At 37.0% G+C, this 26,162-nt stretch overlaps 1 protein-coding gene across 1 annotated transcript in view; it reads right to left on the bottom strand.

Moving 5' to 3' along the window:
* The window catches only part of LOC135749885 (thyrotropin-releasing hormone-degrading ectoenzyme-like), a 117,399-nt gene that overhangs the window by 77,897 nt on the left and 13,340 nt on the right, over positions 1-26,162 (bottom strand). Inside the window, exon 3 of the mRNA XM_065268569.2 lies at positions 22,380-22,506. Within this exon, the coding sequence (XP_065124641.1) occupies positions 22,380-22,506 (127 nt within the window). The remainder of the gene's footprint in view (positions 1-22,379; positions 22,507-26,162) is intronic.

A 26,162-nucleotide genomic window follows, 5' to 3' on the forward strand; every position in this document is an offset into this window, starting at 1 on the left:
TAGTTGCGGCTAAAGGAGTGGTAAAGATGCGCGTATCGTAAAATTATCTTTTGCCAAATAAATCGAAAACTAGGAATAATTTGTGTTTTTCAAAATATTGTGTATATAGTTTAAAAGCACATTATGTAGATGAACATTTATTTGTGGTAAATAAATTTGTGGGAATGAATTTGGCTTTTCAGCTAGAGTTCAGAGGCTATCCGGTTGTTAAGACTGACGTCATGCGCCGTTTTCAGGTCCAACCGCTCACACGTCATAGAGAAATAACAAAAAATCACGGCTATAATACACTCATATCATAATGAAAAACTACCAAAAACAACCGATCCTAAGTTTTATCTGCATAACAAAATCTGAGATGACCAGACACGGATTTATGGACGTGGATTTTTTATCAATTATTATTATATTGCCGTCTTTGATTCTGGGAGCCCAAGACTGCAGTTTACACGTGAGTTTATAAAATTATCGCTTAAATGTATGTTATGAATAAATAGTGCTCATATAAATGGCTGTTTAAATGTGGTGGCTTGGAGCTGGAAACGGTATTCCTTACTTCATGACTTAACAAGCGGATAACGTGAGCCTGGAGACTGCAGTTTACAGATTCGCCAAATTTTCGCTTATATATGTGTGATATGAATAAATAGTTCTCATAATCGGTTGTTTAAATAATATCCTCTATTGAAATGAGTGGAGGCTTGGATTCCTTACGTCATCACTTAACAACCGGATTGGGCCCCCTCGACCCATTTGACGCCTTGGCTCATGCAAAAGCGGCTATGAGAGTCAACAGCAATTAAATCAAATGTCTGCTGATGCTTCTCCACTCAAGTGCTGTTCTCAGATCAGTTCCAGCAAAGACTCTCAAACCCACAATACTTCAGCACTAAGATGAGAATTAAAGACAGGAAATTTGTGACCCATTTTCAGCTATGACTCAGATAAAAAATGCCTGAGAAGGGTAACTGAGGAATGAGAGGTATAAGAATTAAAGTGCCCCTAATTCATTGCTAAAAAAAACTTTATTTTGTGTATTTAGTATGATACAATGTGTTCGTGGTTTATGGTTAAAAAACACATTATTTTCCACATATCATACATCGTTGTAGCTCAAGATATCCCTGTCTTCCTCAAATGCTTTGATTTTGTACAAAACCTGAAATCTGAAAAGCTCTGTGTTCCTGATTGGCCAGCTAATCTGTACGCTGTTATTGGACTGAATTCCTCTGAAGTCAGCCGGAAATGTGACGCTCCTTACCATGTTTAAAAGATTTGGTCACAATGCAATGCTAACAGGAGTTAAATTACTGACTGTGAGACCGAAGCGGGAGGAATTATGATAATGCCGATCGTGTCCACATCAACAGGCTGAGGAAGTAAACTGTTGCCTACAATCTGTGTGTTTGTTGTAGTCCAAGAAAAGAGATTTACGTTGGAAACGATAACTCCCATCTTCATTTACGCTGGGGTTTGTACATATTGTAACATGTACTAATACACACTTACACATCAAAGGAAAAGTAAAATCATGAATTGGATTGCTAATGGAGTAGTCCTTTGAGTCGTGAATATGTATATGAGCACTGTTATGATTGGTTGCACTCCATTAACCACAGTAGGTACACTACAGTAAATAACTAAAAACTGATTAGCTGTTGATATGTAAATGTAGGATGTTATGTAATGCAAAATTGAGTTTGGTTTCAAAAATCCTCTAAGAGGTATTTTTATGTATCAAAGAACATATATTTGTGTTAATCTACCCATTAGGAAAAATAGATCATTAAAAACCTGGCATTGGAGATCTTACAACATACTTTGCTAATAAAAATTCAATGGATTTGGCACTGGGAACTTCCATCGATGAAGTAGACAGCTTCAATGCTGTCTTCTCTTTCTTCTCATGTGTATGTTGAATTGACATCACGAAATATAAAGACCCTCCTCACCCCTCAAAAAGCTTTTCCTCTCTTTCCTGAGACTCTTTTATCTTGAACTTAAACTGTCACTGTTTGACATGTCAAAGAAGATAAAGGAGCGAGAACAATTTTTCTATTTCTTTGCACTTAACGCTTCCTACAGTATCTCTCCAGTACATTTGGTCATACAGACGCTGTCTGATTTTATTGTTCTACATAAAATTCACTCTTCCAAAAGAACTAGCTAGTACTTATCTGTTTGTTTTATATAGGCCTACAATCTCTGGGATGTTGTAAAGTGACCTCTGGCAATTGGACATAGCAAGAGCTATAATTTTTGTGGTCAGTCAATGGATTCTTGTTTGTATTTGTTTACAACGTCTTTAAGAAATGTCACAAAATACAGCGCAAAGAGATTTTCCTGCCAGATCCTGCCAAATGGACAAATTCAGTATTCCAAAAAGAGCAGAAAAAGGAAAACAACTGATTTCACTAAACTATATTTTGAATGTGAACTCCAGATTTTATAATCTATAATCTCACACTTTAGTAATCTAGTTTGGAAAATTCCAACTAGATAAAGTAAAGTCTGATCCGCAATTTCCCAAAAAGAGAAGTTTTGCAAACTGAGGTCTGAGATCTTATGAAGTTATAGTGTTAACAAGAGATCACTTCAATTCTAAAGAGGTAAATACTGTGTCTACTATATTGTAAACACAAATAAAATTTGGCTAGTTCCCCCCCTGGTTCACTTTAAGTGAACTGGGTTTGGGTCTTTTAAAACGAACTGTGTGAAAACACCCAAAGACACACATTCATATCTCAAAGGGAACTTTTGAAAGGTACTGTCCCGGTTAAAGCCTTTCTACCTTTTGTCTCAGTAGTGGTTTTAAAAAATAACTTGAAGAAAAATTGGATGCTTTCATATACAAAAGCGGTCACCATGATATCTGCCTGTGGCAGGACAAAGCTGTCGCCAGGGTAATACAATGCAATGCCTCACAAAGGCTTTGTAAGTGTTGCTATAAACGTTACACATATGAACCCAAAGCCAATTTTTTTATTATAGTTTTTCTACGCTATTCTGAAGACGTTTGGGCTTGTCTGAAACAAGAAAAGATCATTACAAAGATGCATTCACACATGCTTCGCAAATAGATCCTCTGTGATTACAAACCCTGTCACACAAACATCTGATCTTCACTTTTGGCTGATATTGAACTTTCAAGCAACAGAACACTACCATGATAAACAAACAAACCAACTAATCAATACCCTCTTTGTTGACATATTATTTTCTTTTCTTGTATGCTCCCGTTCAATAAGGCAATCTGTGCTTTCATATGGCAGAAGTTCAAAGGATCAATGGCAGTGGCAGGCGTGTAACTCTGTTCATGAGGGATGGGAGACATTTTAGACATAAACAAACACCTTATTGTTGAAAAGCTGCAACTGATCAATGATGTCATCAGGATAAAGATACAGCTAAACACACTCAGTAAACTTTAATATGGCAGATTGAGTTTGAGTTTATTTATTTAAGAAATGGGACAATGCATATTAATAACCATGCAATAGGAGCATGAAAATATGCCAAATTTATCCATACAGGCTAATTTTCATTTGCAGTCCCAGGCAGGTTGATGTTAAATATCACCAATACATTTAAGAAGTTATTTATAATAAAAATTATCATATCATATAATCGACATTTTCCAAACAGCATAATCATAACCAACAAAACACACACACACACACACACACACACACACACACACACACACACACACACAACTTCAAGTCATGAGTACAGGTTTGATAATCCAATAACCAGATGTAGAAAAGGAAATAAAAGGGAAAATATCTCTTATCCTACAGGTACAGTATTCCAGTTTTGTTCCTGCTTCATATAGTCTGGTTTATCATACAGCTGTTATACAGGTACCGTTAAACCAGTCCCTCCAGAAAAACGTGATTATGCAATGGCATGATTCAATGCATAATCCGCTAAAGTCCGCATATTTATGCGGGGGCCGCATTTTTTCGAATACGCCACACTTTTGGAGCATAAATTGCAGATTTCCGTGCGCAAAATATCCGGGGCTTGCATGATTTCATAATCCCCACATTTTCGTAGCAAAAAGTCACATATATCTTAGCAGAAAGTTGAAAAATCTTCCATTTACTTCACACAAGCCCAGCCATGTCCCCTGTTGCCATGGGAACGTTATGAAGTGACGTGATTATGTGACGTGAACATCATTGAAAAGCTGCAAAAGCTGCAAACCCCGCAATTTTTGCAAGTTCCCGCAATTTCATTAAAATAAATATCTTGCATATTTCATCGCATTTTTTAAGAAAACGTTCTGCAAGATCAATGAATTTTGCCCGCAACAATAAAAACTCTGCATTTTTCTGGAAGGACTGGTTAAACAGTTTCAACATTTCTGTGTTCAGGATTATTTGGGCGTGGCTAAAATGGAGGCTCGATGATGCACTGGAGCCACCGAACATGGCCCCGCCCCTAACATAGTCGTGAGGATCTATTCAGGTATTTGGAAGTTAAGAGAAGCGGCAGTTTTTTACATGAGTGGGCGTGGTTTCAGTGCCGCTAGCCGACATGCACTTGAGAGCAGAGAATCCTACCTGTTTTTCCAAGATTTTGATCACTTATTTGGCGATTTTGTTTTTCATTATTTAAATGTGGTTAATAACACATTTTTCTGTAGTGTCAGAAACTGAGAACACATTTAATATCAGACTTTACGCTGACGTTCTGCAATTTTTAGCAGATTAGCTGTGTTAACATGTTAAATGTGTAGAACCGTGGTCCATTAAGTCACAACATTTTGTTCCTTTTGTATGTCACCACATATAACACAATAATGCTTAGTCGAACTTTAACTTAATTGCACAGTAGGCCTACAGTTAACTGCATTGTGGTGTCTTGACTCAGTGTTGAATGTTCACTGTGACCTGAAACTGAAGCTCAAACTCATTTGGACGAAGGCAGCACAAGGATTTGCAGCACAATTAGAGTGAAGTGACTTCCTGCATACTGATCAGTTAGCATCTTCAACCGTCACATGTACTGCTCTGAGATCAGCTGGAGGAGATTTCAGGCTGTTTTGGTCTGAAAGGGCTTTCAGGGAGGTGAGAATAAAAAACTGGAGTGGTTTCACAGATGGATTCTCACAGTGTGAACGGTATGAATTATGTATCTACAGAGAAAACTATATGTGGAAGAAAAATCTGTTTAAATCTTGTTTTCTTTCTCTCTGACTCATTGGCTGTGTTGTGGAGGTTTTGTTGACTCTTTGATCTGGATGGATCTCAGCTAATTGACCAGGATGTGAGAAGGATTTGGTGGTCACCTGCTGTTCCTCTCACTGTGCAGGTAACATTTCTGTATCAGCATGTATCTTTCCTTTCTTAGGCTGTGTGTCCACCAAAACATTTTTTACTAGATGAAAATGCCAGCAGCTCTTCGGAAAAATGAAAAGTACTTGAGAGCACTTTATAAAATGCTTTGGTTGTTGTGATACAATACATCCAACGTTATATGTTAGTAGCTAGCATCTGATTTTAAAGACAGTTTATCATCTGGTAGATACATGGAAAATCAACCATCAATATTAAATTCTCTTTGCTTTCTACTTGTTACACGTTGGATGTGACTGTTGGTCTGTGTGGTATTTTTTCTCAAACCCTACTTCACTGTGATAGGACAACCAGGCAAAACTGACAAAGACAAGTTTTAAACTAGTGATGTTTGTATTGAACGATTAACTGTTAAGCTGAGGTAAAAATTTATGACCGATTAATATTATTAGTTTAAAGGGGACAGAGAATGAAAAACCATTTTTACCTTGTCTTTGTTGAATAATGGTAGTCTACCAACATTCACAAACATACAAAAAGTGCTAGACATGCTAAACAACTCAGTCTCATAGAAATTCCTCTTTTAGAAATGTCAGACAGAAAACGGCCCAATCTGAAAAACTGATGCTTATGAGTGACATCACAGGCATCTAACTGCCCCTCCACTTTAAAATAATTGGCTAAATTTTTTGAGTGGCAGCAAAGTCAGCCAATCAGTAATGAGATTGCAAGTTAAGCCAGTAGGGGGAGCCAAATAGGTGCAAAACCACTTGTTTAAAATACCCCACCCTAATAGAGCTATCTGAGAGAGGTTTTTAGGAAGCTTCTAAGGCATTACAGACCCAAACAAAAAAAATTTTGTCTACACATCACATCACAGAACAAGCATAAATACTCTGTCCAATCATTCTATGTCACCTTTAAAGAAAAAAAATATTTGTTAACACACAGTGCGTACTTTATTGACACGTGCCTACTTTTCTATCCTTAATTTGTGAATGTCCTGTAAATGATGCGAGTCAGTGCTGCCCTGACGGTCAGATAAAGCAGTGGTTCCCAAACATTTTCAGCATGTGGCTCCCCTTGTGTACGGTGCATTCCTTCGTGGCCCCCCCAAAGAAAATTTGTGCCAAAAAACTGTTCTAAAACTCAACATTTTAATAAAAAAAACATTAAATTATACAAAAAAGTAGTGCTTTTGGTTAGTAGCCTTATTTTTTAGGTTTAATTACACAGAATTCATGATAAATTAATGTATTTCATAAAATGTCATAAAACCTGGGCCCCCCTGGCACCATCTCTCGGCCCCCAGTTTGAAAACCACTGAGATAGAGTAATCATTCGAATGAGAAATCATTTGTACTGCAAATGTTGGAGTATGGTTTAGAAGCTGCATGGAGACGGCCTTCGCTGATCACCTCTGTCCTTGACCCTGACTATAAACATCTCACTTTTTGCACAAACAGATAAAGACAAGCAAAACTTTCTGAAAAGTGTACTGCTTTAGAAATGGCCATTGTGGGGGACAATCCGCCCTCTTTAAATATTAATCCTCTGGACTGAACGTGTGCTCTTTGATGTGAATCGTATAAATTCATACAAAAATGCCCCCACGTAAAATACTGCAGTTAGGTTTTCCTGGTTGCCAATACCATTGCAAACATAAAAAATAAACTTAAATAATTTAATCAAATGAATATGAAAAATACATAAAAAATATAATGTAATAAAATTACACTATTTTATAAAAAATTATAAAAATGAAATATTTAAATAAAAAAAATTGATCTCAGAAAAAATGTGGACACAAGACTAAAAGCTGGATTCACACAGGACATCAGTGTTAATGCTTTACGAAAGGTGTCTGAAGTTTGGCCCTGACGTGATCCTCGTAGTGACAACCGCCAATCAAAGTATAATCACAACACAAAACAGGCAGCTTTTGCACTGACAGCTAATGGACACTGATGCTAAAAAGGGATTGGTTACTTGCAATGATTACCTACCGCAATGATTAATCTTTCTTCCATTTTTATGCTTCTTTGTATTGCATAAACGTTATTGGCTAGCATCTGCACTAGGTGTTTTGCATAAGGCAATCTGATTGCCTGACCTTTGCGTTGGTGTCACACATTCAAAGTAAATGAGAAGCATTACCGCTGACTTATCGGTACACAAGGGGTACGGTTTCTTAGATGCTGTTCATGCTTTTAAAATATTGAGAAAACGAGAAAAGTATTTAGGGTGTTTTTACACTACAAGTTCTGTTGTAAAATCAATTCTGGGTTCGAGTGTAAAAATATAGAGGGTATGCAACGACGTCACTTTTCCACATGACCACACCGGAACTTACCCTGTTTAGTGGCAAAACATTCAACAAAATGGCTGGTTTTCAAAGCGGCTGCTGCAAAAACGTTACTTAAACTGACTATAATCAGCTTGAATTGAATTTAGTTGGCCTTAACAGTGACCCTAACAACTTTCCAAACAACCAGTAGTGTGTGGACGTTGGCATATGGCCAGACATTGCTTTTCCTGACATATATGTTTGTCTTGCCTAAAACTATTTAACCATCCCACCTTTATAGAACACAAGGCTCCTCATAATGGATGTTTTTTAATGGAGGCTCACTCGGGTCAGGGGGTGAAAAAGGTGAGAAGGGTGCTCGAGGGGCGATGTGGCCTCTGATGGGGCAGGGAGGTGGGGGGACTCCCCCAAAATAATATTATGGCCTCATTAGGGGACATGCTGTAACTAAACTTGTTTATTCTTCAGCATGTGATTGGCCAAGGACAAAAAGAAGGAAGGAACCCCCACACCCCCGCACGTGCGCAGAAACATTTGACTAGTAACCGAAACCATGTTTAATTAAATGTTAGTTAATTAAATTAGTTACCCAGCCCTGGGTTAAAAACAACCCAATATTTTTAGAGTGTACTTATTTACATCTGCAATCATTTTATTTTGCCATAATCTGACCATCAGTCGCAAGGCTATACATTTTAACTGAGTTGGTGTTGAAATAGGGTGGACCTAAAGGCCTACACATAATTTCAAATTTTACAATATAGTTTACAATTTCCATCGGTTTCCATGCGTGGGCTTTTGAGTTTGTGTCCATGAGTGTGTGCGCTTTTTAAAACAACTCACTTTAGCGTCTTTGTTGCTCAAATAGTCTAAAATCGCTTAGTTGTTAATGTTAAAGATAACATTTCTTATTAACAGTATTAGTAACAGTATGTTCTTATTAACAGTATTTCATGTAATATTTTGCAGTTTTACCATATTTACATTACGTATTTACAGAAGTAGGCTATTAGACAGTGATATCATTAATGCCACAGAATCTACAGTTATAGTTTTACAGCTTTTGTGTCTTACACTTGACTTCACGTCCCGTAGGCAGTCGCTCTATGCATCTTCAACAAGCATGTGTATGACGAAGAACACAGAAAAGGCGGATGACATCACAGGAGCGAAAGCAGACTTCCTTATGATTTCTCAATTGATTTCTGGGATACATATTGGATAACGGTGAATGGCCGAATCTACACGAATCTCGAATCTACACGATTCACGTGGGTAACCTTTTTTGGCCTCAAAACGACGAATTTCACAGAAAGGTGAGGGATTCTCATGCCTGTCACTGACTGATTTTTGTATCCCAAAATTTTACATACCTGGCATATGTCTTCTGCTACTGATTTACTTCTCCTGAGTGTTTTTTTTTTTTTTTGCAGTCTGCTCCAAATTTTTGTTGAATTTCGCACAGACGATCACACAACTACTTTTCCCATTTTAGATGCGTTTTTGCCGCTATGCTAATGCTGTTGCTCAGACCTTTTGACACTCAGTGGGCTTAACCTTCATAACAAAAAATACAGCTAAGTAGCACAATAAAACAAAATAATAACATGACAACATAATAATAAACATGTTTTGACAAAAATGTTAAAAACATAGTTTTGCAACGAAACTCTTCATATGCAGGTACACCTTTCATAAAAAGAACTTCATCTTATGTATCCATCCCAAGTTGTGGGTCTGAAACTCTTTTTTTTCTATGGATCTGTCATTGACAGACATCTGTTGTTTTTACTGACATATTGAAACAGCTCCACACTGACTTTACACTGACAGATTGAAGATATACTGCATTAAACCCAGCGATGCTCTGACAAAGACAGACTATCATCATTCAAACTTCAGCTGTGTTTGTGAAGAATCTGAGAAATATTACAATTATTGCCGCAAGTGTTTTCTGCTCGACACGGAGCTTAAAACACATTAACAATGTGTCGAGCAAAGACGCATAATTCAAGCAGAAATATTATGAAGATAATCGTCTGATATTATTTAAAATATTTCCAAAACTTCAGCACCAGCAGAGAGACAAATTTCTGAAAGAAATCATACAAAACAGAAGACATAAGAAACAAAGAATAGCTAAAATGGGGAAGAAAAATGTAGCAATAAATAATCAATTAAGAAGGAAGGAATAAACACAAGAGAACAGAAAGAAAAAAACGACACTTCAGTGTAAGTCAAACTGTTGAGACCTCAGCAGAAAGTCAGGCTCTTTGTTAAATATTTATAAAGAGTTTTGAGGGGAAAGAAGCTACTTTAGCTGTTTGACTTTAGAGTGACTGTAATGACACATTTCTGATCTGATTGACATTGACGTGATCCAATACAGACACAGAATCTAACACCTAAAATGCATCTGAATCAAGTGAAAAAAATTTATTTATCTTGAAATTAATTTTATTTCTGTGCATTCACACCACCAGCAACTTCGCTTTGTGTCGCTAGTCTCTTTAAATGAGGTCGTGAGGAGGCATTCCTAATTATGGTTGTCCTACCCTACTGAAAAATCCAGCAAAGACCAGCATAAGCTGGTAGCTGGTTTTAGCTGGTTTAAGTTGGCAGTAGCTGGTCTAGGCTGGTCCTCCCAGCCTGGCAAAGCTGATCAAGCTGGTGGGGCAGCTGGTCTTCCAGCCTGACCAGCTAAGTCCAGCTAGACCAGCTTAAAAGTGACCAAAACACAGCTAGACCAGCTTGCTACACCATCAATACCAGCTAAAACCAAGCTGGGAGACCAGCTAAAACCAGCTCATCAGCTTATGCTGGATTTTTCAGAAGGATAGTAACAACTATAAACAAATTAGTAACCATCCTTTTAGTAAAAGACGAAGGATGGATGACGTGAACTTCACTTCTTCACTCTCAGTGGTTGTCGCTCCCAAAAGTAGTTTGTCATTTGCATAAAGTTGAACTGTTCTCAATTTTGCTGCATAGCTAGACAAACCCACTTCCTGTTGCCAGTGGTCGCTCTTGTTGCCGGAAATCACCAAGCTTCCATCAAAATGAATAAGCTGGCAGTGCGCCCGCAGTTTCTCGGTCACGCTAGGTCCACCGCATGTTTGAAATGACTTAATTCAGATTTTTCTCCATTGTGGCACAGATCAGACATGACCCACAAACGTGTAAGCAGGAAAAAACGCATAGACTCCAATATTCTCCGATCAGGCCTAATTCATATGTTGAAATAAATCGGACATGAATCAGAAACATGCATTCGCATCAGCAATGTAAGCAGACAGATCGGATATTCCCATCTCAAGGCGTGTTGTGCGTCACTGAAAACGCGATGCTGGCAAATGACGTCAACTCAAGTGGACATCACCCGGGATCACATCACTCTTCTTAGCAGCGCAATAGAGGACGATGGCTCCAATTAGTGGAGAAATGTTGAAGTTTTTCTTCAGGATGATCATTTTGTATGTGTCCATTGAACATTGCGACATTTTATTCCCTCTGTGGTTTAAGCTGTTCAGGGTCAGTATGACTTTCTTGAATTATTTTGGGCATCAAGATTTGCAGTGTAAATCCAACAGGCAGGGCCACATTTTATTCTGTGGTAATGTTATTACTATACCACCCAGCTTTACATTTTAATTAATACAAAAAACAAGATAAATCAGTGTGTTGCATCACTAGAATAACATGCCAGCTAATAAAAACCTTGAGTACATAAAGACCAGAGTTTGAACTGACAGTGTAAGGTAGTGTCTTGTTAGTTTAATGATGATAAGAGTAGACTCATTGTGAGAACTCCTAATGACAGCAATGAAAATCTCAGTGGAAAAATATTTGCTGAAACACTCGAGACAACTAATAAAAGGTTACGAGAACAGCGAGAGATGAGAGCTCCTGTCAGGTTGATACAGAAGTTTGTTTTCAGTGCACGTATCTCAGAATCACCCTGACTGAAGAGCAATGTTGAGGGCTCCATTAGTCTTGAGAAGCAGGAAAATACAAACAACACTTCAAAAGAGCCCAGACAGCACAAACAAATATGCAGGACAAGGGTTTTCTTTTATCTGTGGCATAGACAACCCTAGTCTGAACCTATTGAACCAGTGCGGTTATGTGTGTGTGTGCATGTAAGAAACATTGAGATCTCTTCTCAATTGTGCACTAACCGCAGCTGCACTGTCAAATGCCACAAGAGGAGGGCCGAGTTCAAGTGACCCCCGCCAACCCACAGCGACCCTGAAACTGAAAATGACAGGCAGAGGTTTTCAGGCTGAAATCCACAAAACTTTTTCTCTGACCTGAACCTCAGTAACTTAACAGCTGCTCTACAAACAAAACAGAAGCCGGGTCAAACTTGTCTTGTGCCAAAGACAACAGCACTTGAAAAGGAAGATGAAGATGAAGATAAAAAGGAAGAAGATTAGCACTCGAGGGAGAAAATAACAAGGGTGCTTGAGAGAGACATGCAGATGTGGAGATGGAGACACAGATTGACCAAGTGGAGACAGAAGAGGGACGAAAGTGGGGAAGAGAAACATAAAGAAGTCTCATAGATGGTGATGGCTTGTGGTCATAATAAGAGAAACCAACCCATACCCATAGGTCTGAAAAACGAATACTTATTAACTGGGGGTGTGGCAATCAAAGGGTCATGGTGAAAATAAAATATTTTTATATAAAAAGACTCAAATAAAACTTAATTTTGAAAAAACTATGACAGATAAATGAACACATGCTAGATTATTAATTAATTACATTTTTAGAAAATCAGAAACCACGACCAGGAATAGCTGCATGATGAAGTGAAACTAAAGGGTTAATAAACACATTCGAAAGCGCTTTCTATATATTACGCACTCTACATAATATTCAGCCTTATACAACATAAATGTATTAAACAACGTGCAAGACTTAAACTAAGTTATGTCATGTATAGAAGTTTAACTCCCGTTGAGGATGTGCACCGTAACAGCGCGCTTTAAAACACGTCCAGTCAATCATAAGCTTCATAACATTAAGCAGCTTCAAGTCTTTTGCTATTATTTTAGCTATTAGCTGTGTCGTGTCGTCGTCTCACCTGTTGTCAGTCAAGATGTTATGTTCGTATGGCTCACTGGTATATCTTGACATTTGATGTTTAAATATGAGATGATATGAGGGAACTTGTGATGGCGCTGTACATTTTGCACCTGACTGACTGTATTTTCGTCTTACCGAAGTAAATCTGAAAATGACTGCATATTTTAGTGCCTCAGTGATGTGAGGTGTGTTCGGCTTCACAGCGTTGCGGCGGCGCGATTTTTTTTGAACTGATGTCATACGTCGGTCTGCTCAGCTTACGTGAACGTCAAACACGCACCCAGTCTTTGCTTCCACAGGCACCTGTAACACTAAACCAGATATCCAAATGCCGCCATAACCACAAAAAGTAAATAAAAAATAAATAAACCCACATGGTCATCGTTTTCATGATTGATCGTCGATGCCACGTGCGAGTACTTAATCAATCGAATACTCATGTCCTTCCCCAATTTCGGCAAAACCTAAAATATGTTGGTCCAGGAACATATCGCTGTATTTTTTTTATGTCCACTAGAGGTGTATGGTTTTTCGCTGTTGTTACAAAGCAGACACATACACAAATTAAAACCTGCTCGTCTTGTTGGGGGGTTAACGCTTCCCTGCCAATGCCGAGTTTTTCCAGCAATCCCTTACCCAACTTATAAAACCCGGAAGTATCTCCTTAGGGCAAACACTTCAAACTCTGTGTATGTTTTGAGGATTGCTCTGAATCAGATCTCTATCAAAAGTCCTTCACAACAATGTAATTTTCGAAACCTACCCATATTTGAGAGATGGTAAAAAGAGAATAAATGAAGGTAGGATGAAATGTTTTTTTTTAAGCAGAGGGTGTGTTCTTTCATTTGATATATTGTATTAAACTTTTGTGAAAATCATTAAAAATGGCGCTGGCTGGCAACTTTTTTAAAACGCTGGCAGGGATAGAGTTCATTCTGACTCATTAACACAGTTAAAGGGTTGTGTAAGTTGTAAAAGCAGTTGAGGGTGTGACGTATATCAAGTCACAAGCATCACTGCATGCAACAACTTTCTTATATATCAAGAATCAACAATGACACAATGAAATAAGTGTGTTTTTGGAAGTATTGAGAAAGATTCAGTTTTCCAAGTAACCTTGTCTTAAGATGGGTTTATGATGGAGCGGTCTCAGCAATAAATAACCCTGTTTAGTGTCGAACCAAAAGCAGTAAGTGAATCAAAATCTAATCTGAAGTGTTTTGTTTGCAATCAGCGCATACGTGCATATAATGTAAACAACACAAACATATAGCTGTGCTGTATTCATAACTTTTTATCTCTTCCCACCATACGCTTCAAGAGTTCGGACTTTTTAAAAAAAAAAGTATGATTTATTTTTGATAAATCTGACAACACAAAAGACTTTTTGGTCATATGAAGGATAAAAAATACTACTCTATTAACTATTAACATGAGAGTGGCAGGAACTGTGAGTTATTTGATCTTTAGGTAGATGTGTACCATTTCTACTTATTTATAGTTATATGCGCGCAAGCCTTAAATAGATAGTTCACACAAAAATGAATCATGTTGTTACAAACCTGTATAAATTTCTTTGTTCTGATTATACCAAAACCGCCCATTCACTTCCATAGTATTCTTTTTTCTACTATACCACACTGTGATGTCTCTTTGTACCTTTTTGCTTATGCTGATAATGTAATTGTTTTTATATCTGATGCTGATGATTGGAAAACTGGAGACCATTGTTCTTTTTAATATAAATTCTTCTGAAAAAGTCAACTGTATAAAAAGTGATGCCCTTTCATGGGGATTGGAATGAAACTCCCAATTTACCTGGGGGTGTAATCTGAAAAACGTGGTCTAAAAATGCTTCTTTAGGTAATAAAGACTTTATTCAAAAGAATACATCTGTGTATAAGATCAGTGAGATTTGCTAGAAAGTTTCTAGACAAACTGGATAGGGTTTTAAGAAAAACATTTCATTCAAACACAATAGATGACTATAATAAAACTGGATGTTTCAAGATCAGGTTTTAATATAATGTTTGGAAAAAAATCATCAGCACCAGTGGAAATAAGACCGATACTATCTTCAATCAGCATGAGGCGTCAGACGTTTTAACAGGTGATAAATGGAGCTCCAGTAGAGCTCTTACTAAACTCAGTGACAGTGTTACCTACTCAGACAAATGACTCTGATCTACAGCACAAACTGAGGCTGAATTAATGCATTTAATAACAGAACTGCCTGGTGGACATGATACTGTGATCAAATACCAAAGTGAACAAAACTTCTCCAGCCATAAAACTGTTACTACAATCAACAGCACTTCCAAAATGTCCTTACCATTGCAAAAATCTACACTGATTTAGTATCTTTAATACACACACAGTAGTGTGTTTGCCATTGTGCAGCAAATACAATTAAAGGGCACATTTCACAAGACTATATTAGGTGTATATGTGAAGTTTTATCTCAAAATACAATATAGATAATTTATTATAGCATGTTAAAATTACCACTTTGTAGGTGTGAGCAAAAATGTGTCATTTTTGGGTGTGTCCTTTTAAATGCAAATGAGCTGATGAAATGCAAACACTGATCTCCATAATTGTGGTTTGTTGAAATTGAAACTCAATTGTGCGGTCATTATTTTCTCTCTCTTTCTCTCTGCACTAATTGGCAGTGCCGTGGTTGTATAGTGCAGATTAATTGGCCGTATTATTATTATATGATCCTCTTCTGACATCACAAGGAGAGCCAAATTTCAAAGACCTATTTTTTCATGTGCTTACAAAGAATATTTAACCAAAAAAGGTTACTGGGTGTTCTCTTTCACATTTTCTAGGTTGATAGAAGCCAATTATAGCACTTAAACATGAAAGAAGTCTGATTTCACGATACATATAATACAATAAACTAAATCAAAACCACCACTTCCTTCTTTTAAGTTTTGTGGTGCTACTATGATATAGTGGTGGTGGACACCAAAGTGAGCGCTGATGCAATGATACAATTTTAAACAGCAACTGATTCACAGCAGACATGCAGTATGATCAGAATATATCAGTCTTAGTGATAGCAGGGGATCATGGGAAATATGCTCACACTGGGGAAAATGTTATGCGGTAAACATCACAGTCATGTTCATCTGTGGTATTTCTTCTGATATAATCTAAAGTTTGGACTCTCTCACTCATTCCTGATTTTCACTTTCCATCTTTTAAAAGGAAACCTCAGAGTTCCTTCTGGCTGTTTTGAGTCTCCATCTGTGTTTCAGCTTCTGGTTTTGGTATCAGCGGGAGGCAGCAAAGATGGTGGTCTCAATTGATGAGAGCAGGTTGTTGTAAATTTCAACAAGAGAGACTAAAAGACACAAGCTTTTTGACATCCAAAAATACAAACCTCAACTATTACTGCACCCACATCCACCCAACAAACTAAATCATACTGCAGCATTTATCATGCTTCAACCACACACACAGCTTTGAATAAACACAATAAAGGTCACTGTGTTTTACTTCAATACAGCCAAATGCTGGTGCCAAACCTTTGATAGCAGAGAATGAGCACAGCTGAATTCATCAGAAGCAATATTATAAGTAAGAAAACAACTTGTCAAAAGAAAATATATGATAACCGATTAACTATCAAGCCAATATGTTGGTTTACACTATAACATAAAGGTTAAAAAACTTTATTTCATTACATCCTTCATGAACATGATTTGTGATATCTGCTGATATATTTGCATCCGCAGATCTATCACATCTATGATTTCTGCAGCAGTAAAAGCGAAAAACCGAGGATAAACCTGGATATGACAGGGGATGAATGTTACACTGGTAAAAACTGCACATTTCTCTGGATTCAAACATTGTTGGAAATATCTGGGACAACTTAAGTATACCAGTAAACAAAATATTGTCACTGAGCTAGTAATTGTTGGATATATTCATGAAATAGTAACTGGTAACTTTTTGGTAACATGTGAAAGTAGCTTTTGTCTCTGGACAATTTTAAGGGGGTGGCAGGCTAGCGCCCCCTATTGACCCGGCGTCACTGGTTACCGACCATTTTTGCTGCTTCTAACACATCCAATTTGAGGACAAGTGTAGTTGATGTGTTAAAAGCCAGAAAAATGGCCAAATTGGGCCAAATTGTGATAGATGGATGACTGGGTCAGAGCATCTCCAAACTGCAGCTCTTATGGGGTGTTCCCAGTCTGCAGTGATCAGTACCTATCAAAATTTGTCCAAGGATGGAAAAGTGGTGAACTGGCGACAGGGTCATGGGCAGCCAAGGCTCATTGATTTATTTCATATTGCAGGGTGCGGTCTAACAGTTGTTATAACATTCATAGATACATAACATTCATAATACTCAGTACTCATGATTACTTTTCATAAAGCTACTTTTTTACTCATACTTTGAGTAGTGTGAGTACATTTTGGGGAATAACAGTACTTTCAGTACTCTGCCGGCCCCTAATGCACACAATGCACAACGTCATTACTGAAAAAAATCTTTCTACAGTTTAAGGGTCCACATTTAGGTTTAAGGAAACACACATAGGGGTGGTTTCCTGGACAGGGATTATCTTAAAAAAGGACTAGGCCTTAGTTTTAATTAGGAAATTTTACTAGTTTTAACAAACACGCCTTACTAAAAAACATTACTTGTGTGCATTATGAGGCAAACCAATTATGTATTTTAAGATATGGCAGTGCAAGTTGTTTTCAGTTTGAACAGCTCTTACATTTATTTTAGTCTAGGACTAGTCTAATCCCTGTCCGGGAAACCGCCCCATAGAGACACAAGACCATTCACATTCATCAGACATGCGACAACTTAGTGTTTCTTCTATAATGTACCACATTTTTCACCTCTAGTAAAACATCCATCATTTTTATTGACTGTCACATTCATACAGATGGTGAATTTACTTTCGAAAATGTCCCTCATCCAACCTTGATGATTAGCTATAATATAATGCATTATTATCAGAGACAGATATAGTTATCTTTGCACTGCAGTAAGTCACAGTCAGTAAAGCACGAAGTAAGATCATGAGATATTTGGAGAGAAAGCGATAAGGCGAAAAAGAGAGAGAGGAAATAAGGGAATAAAGAGGGCGAGACACAGGAAAGCAAAAGACATGACGTGTCACAGGGTGTATTTATAAGAAATAATGGCGTGAAGGATAAAGACAGAATTGAACCGTGACTGGTGACCTTGCAGAGGCGGCTATCTGTGCAAATATTAGCATAAATAAATGGGAAATCTCCACACCTCAATATCTCAGTGTCTTTCTATGTTGTATGCATGACATCAGTGGTCCTTATATGTACCATTTAGGTACAGCTTTGAGGTACCAGTATGTACCTTTATGTACAAAAGTCTACTTTTTGAAAAGGTACCACCCCAGTGACAAATTTTTGACCTTGATATACCTTTATTTCTGAGAGTGCACAATAAATGCCATGATTTCACCGGGTTAAAGTTAAATCTGAAGGTCACTTGGAACTCAGTGTATGCAAAAATAATGTTATTGGCCATATTAGGACAATTTCCTGAATAAGAGATACAGGTAGGTGCTTTTTAGGGTTTAGGGTTTGAGACTCACTGTGATCATGATTATGATAAATGTGATCATGATAAATTTGTTTCTGAAACAACACATGTGTTAATCCAAAAACATGTTCCATATGTAAGACTTTCCTGAAGAACAACAATCAGAAATAAACAATGTACTGTAAAAACACACATGCTTCTGCATCTTCTGCAAGGGCAAATGTATATTAAACTGATATTTGTCATGGCTTCGATTTTGATTTCCATACCTGTCACTCGCATGCTGCTTCCAAGATGCAAGAAGAAATTGGACCAGCTTAGCCTTTTTATTCACCATTGATCGCTCTTTGAGAAGCACTTACTGTACATCACTTACTGTAAATCAATATCTCAGATATATCAACTCCCTCTCAAAGGACATGCTAAACATTCACACTGTCTCGTTTCTTGAGCAACACATGATGTGCTTCATAGAAGTCAATAAATAATAAATAATACCTCTTTTGTGTTGAACAGTGTATTCTAAGTTCATCTTAAATATCTTCAATTCCGTATCACTAAGACAAAGAGAGAGAGAGAGAGAGAGAGAGAGAGAGAGAGAGAGAGAGAGAGAGAGAGAGAGAGAGAGAGAGTGAGTGAGAAAGAAAGAGAGAGAGACAGACAGAAGAAAGAGAGAGAGAGAAAATGAAGAGTTTGTAATTCTAAACGTAGATTCCAGAGGAGCCTAAACATTCAGGCCTGTCAATCATCATTATGGGCGTATATAAGGCAGCCTTCAGGCCTCCGGGTCCAGCTGGAATTTTTCCAGCATCCTCCTCCTCCCAATCTTCTCCTTCCCTGCTCTCTTTCTTCCTGTGTGCGGTTATGTTGCAAGGGGGGCTGAACTTGAGGCTCGAGCCACGGCCTCAGGTTTGCTCTCCCTGAAGGTTCACAGCTCAGCTGCAGAGCTCCCTTCGAGGACAGCAAGCCAAGTTTGTTTACCATTAATCATTAAGATCTGAATGCACAGGCGAACTATTGAAATGCCATTGGTCATAGGGCTTACAAAATAAATGTTAGCCTTAAAGAAGTCTTAAATCACTCGCAGCATCACAGGGATATAAAATCTTGATAAATAATACTTGAATCATTTAGATATGTGCTTAACATGTGATCGTGTCTGTGAAATCCAGGATAGAGTTTTATTTAAATGTGAGATTAGGAGCATCAAAGTTTGATTTTAATGAAATGGTTTCACATTAACATGCAATGTCAATATTACATATATATAAAGGTTATATTTATTTTCACAGAATCTTCTTTATGTAGGATGATTTTATGTAGAAAACAGTAAATCACATAAAAACTTCGCTTAGGCTTTCTCCAAGGAGAATTTGTCAAAAGGAAAAATTGTATATAAAATATTATTAAAATATAATATATAGATTTGATAACGTATGACTTTAAAAAAAATCCAACATGATAATAAAAAAACCTTTTAAATTAAGGTAAGATTGAAACAACCCGTAAGGGTCATTTTTTTGACCATAAAGTTAAAGGTATTGCAGAGGATTTTCTTTTTCCGGGTGGATCATCAAGACTATTTGGTCCTCCTAGTTGTCAATCAGGATTCTTGCGCAATTGCATTTTAAAAAAAATGAGAAGGCGGTTCTTTTCTAAAATTCGAGAAAATCCTACGCTACACCTTTAACTGTATAAATAACTATATTAGCATCCACACCATATTGGCATGCATGCCTCAGTACTCGCGCCAATCAGTTACCTTTAACTCTTTCCCCGCCATTGACAAGTTATCTCGTCAATTAAGAGAAAACATTTGCATAAATAAAAAAATTTGTTCCTGATGACTTTTTATGGTAATGTGTAATACCGCAATTATCCACTTACCCAATATATTAAAAAAAACGAAGCAAAAATTATTTATTCATTTTACACTTCGTGAAAGAGGAAAGAAAGGAAAGAAAATTCCTTCACAAAAATGCAATTATTTCAACTTTTTGCTTAAAAAAATATTTGTTTGAAGAAAAATACTTTATAATATTTAAGAGTTTATAAGCAGAGAAAAAAAATAGGATTAAGGTTTTGTTTTGTTTCTTTGTTTGAAAGCAAAGGGTCTGTTCTTTCATTTGATTTATATATTTTTATAATAAATTTTTCCTGGAAGGCATTTTGTGAAACTTTTGTGAAAATCATAAAAATGCTGGCGGGCAACTTTTCAAAAAAAAGGCTGGCGGGGAATGAGTTAATTGCATTAACTAATATTATAGGTATTCTTTGATTAAAAACTATCATTTGTTTACCTGAGAATTTAAACATGCTGCTCTTGTTGCATTTACAGTGGCAATAACCAGCAAACGTCCTCAGCATGCTGCGTTTCCCGTATCTAAATAGTGCATTTGTGTAATCTGTCATCTTATCTATTTATGTAGTCAATGTAGTAGAATAAAACATTGTAGTCGATTTCACAGCGCTGGATACCTTTGATAATTTTATGTTATGGACCTCAGCAAAGAGTCGTCTGTCATTTCAAATACGCAAGCACTTTAAATTCAATTACATTTGATTGGCCGTCCGTGGTTTATGGGTTATCACTTTGTTCAGATAGTGATCCCAATGATATTGTTCCATGTATCTTTTAAAGTTATAGTAGCGGTGTGAAATCCACTTTATTTTCCTTTAATATAGACAATAAAAAACATATTTTATAGTTTAGTTATCGTCCATAGTGTGAACGGCCCATTAGAAAGGCATATCATTTCAGTGAAATGTGCAGCCTTGTGTTTTTCAAAGAATTGAGCCAACATGTGATCTGTTGATTGCATGCCGTACTTAAACTGTGCACTTTGATTTAATTTCTCTGTGTATTTGTCTTGTCTTGCATAAGCAGAATGACTAAATGTTCCTGTTTGGAAACCTGAAGGGCCACAACTGCTGCCACACTCAACACAGATGGGGCCTTTAAAAGCAGCGTAAATTTTGTCCACATTGTTTCTTAGACGAGGCGGAAATTTACGCTGAAACCATTTTATGCCTAAATTAAACAGCCTCAGGCAAAATAATGATTAAAAACATACAAAACGTATCTTCAGCTCATTGTTTGAAAATGAACAGGTTCTCTGCACAAGCTGTGTTTTTCACGTGAGATTTTAACATCTGAGCTGTTGGCTCACAGGGACCTGGGTTTGTGTCCAAACCAGGCAACCCCCTCCAAAAACCCAATCCAACAACGTACATGATATAATGCAGGCTGTCAGCTAGTTATTGATCATCCTGTATCCTGCGCCCTGTACGACCTGTGATTAGGCCTATTTAATTCAATTTAATTACAGTCTATTGATCAGGTACCGTATAGCCACATTGCTGTTTACAATAAAAGTACTGGTACTATTTCCTTATTTACCACTAAATATCACATTTTTGTATTAGGGTGCCATTATGCGCAGGAACCCTAACCCTTGCATTTCTCGGATAGCATATTTCATCGCGTCTCCAGGAGAAGGTGGCTTTCTATGCTGGTTTTGAAATGTAAAAACATCAATTCTCTGTAAAACTGCTTTGAAAGCAGCATTGTGAAATACTGTATTGTGAAAATCACTACATAAATAAATGCAAATTGAAGAAATTCATTTGCAGTTCTGTTTACATTGCACATAGTCCCGAGTACAGGCTGCTTTTACAAACATGTGAATCACGCCACAGTTTCATTTCAACCAAACCCAGACCACATCCAACCAGTCTCAGCACCACAGTTTACAAACAGACAGACAGAAGCCCAGCAAGATCAATGCCTATATTCAAATGAACACACCAAACTAACATGAACCCAATTGAGCGAGTCACAGACACAGAGATGGTCTGATGTAAGCTTGTCTACCACATACATTTAAACCCACAAATGGAGAACTTCACATGTACTGTACTGTATGCTCGAGATCCCAAGACGAACCATTACTTCAGTCAATTTAGTATCAATACACAAAGTTACTACTGACACTCACTTCCATACAGAGTTTTGTACAATAGGAACAATGAAAAACCAACTGGTGTCCTATGAAACAACATTTATTCCCAACATCAAACACAAAACTTCAGCCATATAAAACAGAAGCTCTCTTACCTAGTTTAGGGAGGGAATATTTGACTTTGAAGTAATCCTGGTAAAACTGCAGGAGTCTCTTGGTGATGTGCAGAGCGTAGTCCCCTGATCCGCTCTGGATGGCATCGGGTCTGGCGTACAGCCGAATCTACACGATATAAGACAAAAGTAACCAAAGTCAAATGGTTTCAGGTAATGAAGGAACTTTTGAAGGGCAACATTTTTTTGCTTGGGTTTCTCTAGTCTCACCCTCATGAAAATAAACCATGGTTTTACTACAGTTAAAACAAAAAAACATGGTTACTATAGTAAAACCATGGTTACCACATAAGAAAAACATGGTTTTGGTAACCATAGGGCTCTATCATACACGCAAGTGTCTTTTGCTAGTTTCAACCCGGCGTTTAGCGCCACGTTGTTTAAATAGCAAATGCATTTGCGCCCATTTTTGCGCCCATGGGCATTCTGATCTAAAAACGAGGTGTGTTCAGGCGCATTGTTGGCGCGTTGCTATTTTGAAGCAACTAATATGTTTGAGGCAATATGTTTTTTGTAATTTAAAGAGCGTGTTAGTAATATGCACCTATAAACGGGACGACAACACGGGTTTGCTTATCACATACATGAATGCGCAGCAGCACAAAAAAGCTTTTAAATATGAAAAATTAAAGCATTCAAATGTAAAAGATTATTATTGAGTCTCTTGGACATAAATGAGGACCGATTATGAGACGTTTGAAGGCGCAAAGAGCTGCTTCACCTGTAGCCTGGTAAGTAAATAAATGCGAAATAAATGTTTTTTTTAAATGCTACCTCACGGATTTATTGTATATGATGACTCTGTACCTGTGGATATGGTGAGATGAGAAACATTTTAAGTAATGCTTTAAAAAAAAACTCATGGCGCTGTTCAGGTGCTGAAACGTGTTTATCTCCTGTTTGTTACAAATAAAGTATTTTTAGAATACAAACCTTTTCTTTCATTCTTGTAAATTTTTTGATGATATTGGATAGCCATACATTTAAAGCAATTAAAAGCCTGCTTTTTTACTTCCATGACTAAAAGGCTTTAAAAAAATAACAATTTCAATACAAGTGCAATAAAACACAATTATTTAACATTAATCTTAATCTGGGGATCTTCTTCCTCCGCTTAGTTTTTCAGTTTACAAAGTCCGTCATCTAAATAGGGATTAGACATAGCGCCAGAGCAACTGGCTTTTAAAGGGGATAAGAGCTGTGACTCTCATTGGTTTTTTGCACCTTACGCCCAAAATACTCCCATTACTAATTAAAAGAATAGGACCAACCCTTTTCGACCGTGCGCTCGGCGCACAAACCATTTTTCCTGTCGTTAAATTAGCAAAAGTGGATTCGGACACGCCCATTTAGACCGTGCGCTGTGCGCTTTAGACAATGCGCTTAGATTGTTAAAATAGGGCCCATAGTTTTCAAAAAACATTGTTAAATCATGGTTACTATAGTGAATCTATGGTTTTGCTTATAGTTATCAATACACCAAAAAAAGCATGATTACTACACTTTTATCACAAAAAAATAATTTTCGTAATGGCAGCCTCAGACATCATTGCACACAGCACACTTAACTGGAAACGCATTTACAGATCAAGAGGTCTTTAGAGACTTTAGAGATCCATGGTTGCACACCAGTCTGTTATTGTGGTGACATCTCCATGGCCATAAACATGACGCAGCACATAGCAAAAGTGATTGGTTGCTTTACGTGTCACTCATGTGGCCTCTTGGGCGATCCTTGGCTATTCAAAGCGGCCATGGATTCGAGAGCTTTAGTCACTGGGTGATTCAATTGCAATATCATTCGTCCCAAGGGAACTCTCACTTGCACAAACTCACACAAGACCAGATTCAACTGTAACACAAGACCTGATTCAACCATAACTCCCTGGCCTTTTCAGCACTTTCATTGGCTCCTGCACTGTTTCTTGTTAAGAAGCTGAGCACACCTGATGACACAATATCTAGATATTAAGCTTGTTGAAAATCTATCATTGTGTAAAGATTGACGTGTTTTAGATGTGCATACTATACGAGTGGGATCCTCTGCGATCTATGACTGCTTGTCGACGGTTAGTCTAATACTTGTCTATTTAAAAACAAAATAAAATAAATAATAATAGTTTTTATTAATAAATGTTTAACACAACCTGCATATGATGTTGCAGCAGATTGAGTCATCCGTGTACCAAAGTTTAGTCGATCAAGGTTCTTGTAACTGCCCGAGACACAATTTATTGTCACAATCTGTCACAAAACACCAGTCAAAAAAGCCTCAGAGAGTATGCTATCATCTAAACATAGCTTTATTTACAAGAAACTAACTTGAACTCTCCATATAACAGCCAAAAATATCAGCCAAAAATGACACAAAACATAAGTCTGCTATAAATATGCAAAACATAATGGCTGTGTCCGAAAGCTCTCAAATGCTGCCTTCAAATTTAGTATAAATAAAGTTATATTTAACTTTTTACACCTATTGATTATTCCTATTGGAGAAATTCCAAACAGGAAACCAAGAAAAAGGAAATACATGTATGTAGGAATTTTTATTTTTAAACCAAATAGTTATAATATTGATTGTCAATTAGTTAATTTCTTATAGGAAATTGTCTGGCTTTTTGTTAATTGGAAACATCTACTGTAATATTCTTTTATGTACATGAAGTCCCATTGTAGAAATGGCTTTTTGTCATCATTTTTAGCTTTTCGTGTGCTCCAGGTCGGACCACAGCTTCACACAAATCAAAGAGTGAGACACAAGCCGTTTTTATAGTAATAAAAGGATGATATACTCTGAAACACACAGATAGATAAAGTAATGCTTCATTGATCTGATCAAATATTTATAGTTCCTGCAGTAAATCCATTTTTTCTCTTATAGTTAAAAACCTACAGTGCAGTATCAATAGTATGAAATATAGAGTAGTATTTAAAGATGCACTATTTTGTATTTTTTTAAATGAATAAGTTGTACAATTCATTACATTACATTACATTACAGTTAAAATGATACTAGGGGTCTTTAAGCTAAGGAACGAGGTTTTTTTCAGCATGCATCAATCTAGTAAGAATGTAAGGCAATGAAGGTTCAGGCTAACATGGTTACAATACAAAACAAGTAGGATTAAAGACACAATATGTTTTTATAACGCACAGTATGCTTCTGTATCGATCAGCTCTATGGCTGATATAAAGATGACGTTAGGGCACTTAAGACTGTGGACGTGTTTCAAATCTCAAACAAATCAATATTACTTTAAAGCAACCTGTAATTAGACAAACGGCTCATGCTTCATTACTCACCCATTGTGCAGATGGTTTCATTTGACGCTAGTGCTGACTGCTTCATTTGTTAATGCTTGTTTGATTGTTTGGTTTGGTTGAAGGCGTCTTGATGGATGACTTAAACAGGGTTAATTGAAGTTTAATAGCTCAGCAGTGATCACATAAACTCTCTTTGCAACCGTATGAACAGATGAAGTGCTCTGAAGCTTCAGTCAATACACTGAGAAGACAACACTTCAACTGATACCAACAACCTGTTAGGTTATTACATGTTGACAATCTGGAAAAAACAAAGAACGGCACACTGCTACTATGGCTCTCAATATTTATTATTTAAAAGACAGGCAAACACAAAAAAAAGAAAAAAAATTTTTAAAAAATATTATACATATCAACAGAATCACAAAAAAGGTTTCAAATCAAAATCCAAGTTTAAACCCTTAGGAAATAGGGTATTAAGTGTATAGATATAAAAAG

The sequence above is a fragment of the Paramisgurnus dabryanus genome, chromosome 1 (genome assembly GCF_030506205.2).
Source record: "Paramisgurnus dabryanus chromosome 1, PD_genome_1.1, whole genome shotgun sequence".
Classification (NCBI taxonomy): Eukaryota; Metazoa; Chordata; class Actinopteri; order Cypriniformes; family Cobitidae; genus Paramisgurnus; species Paramisgurnus dabryanus.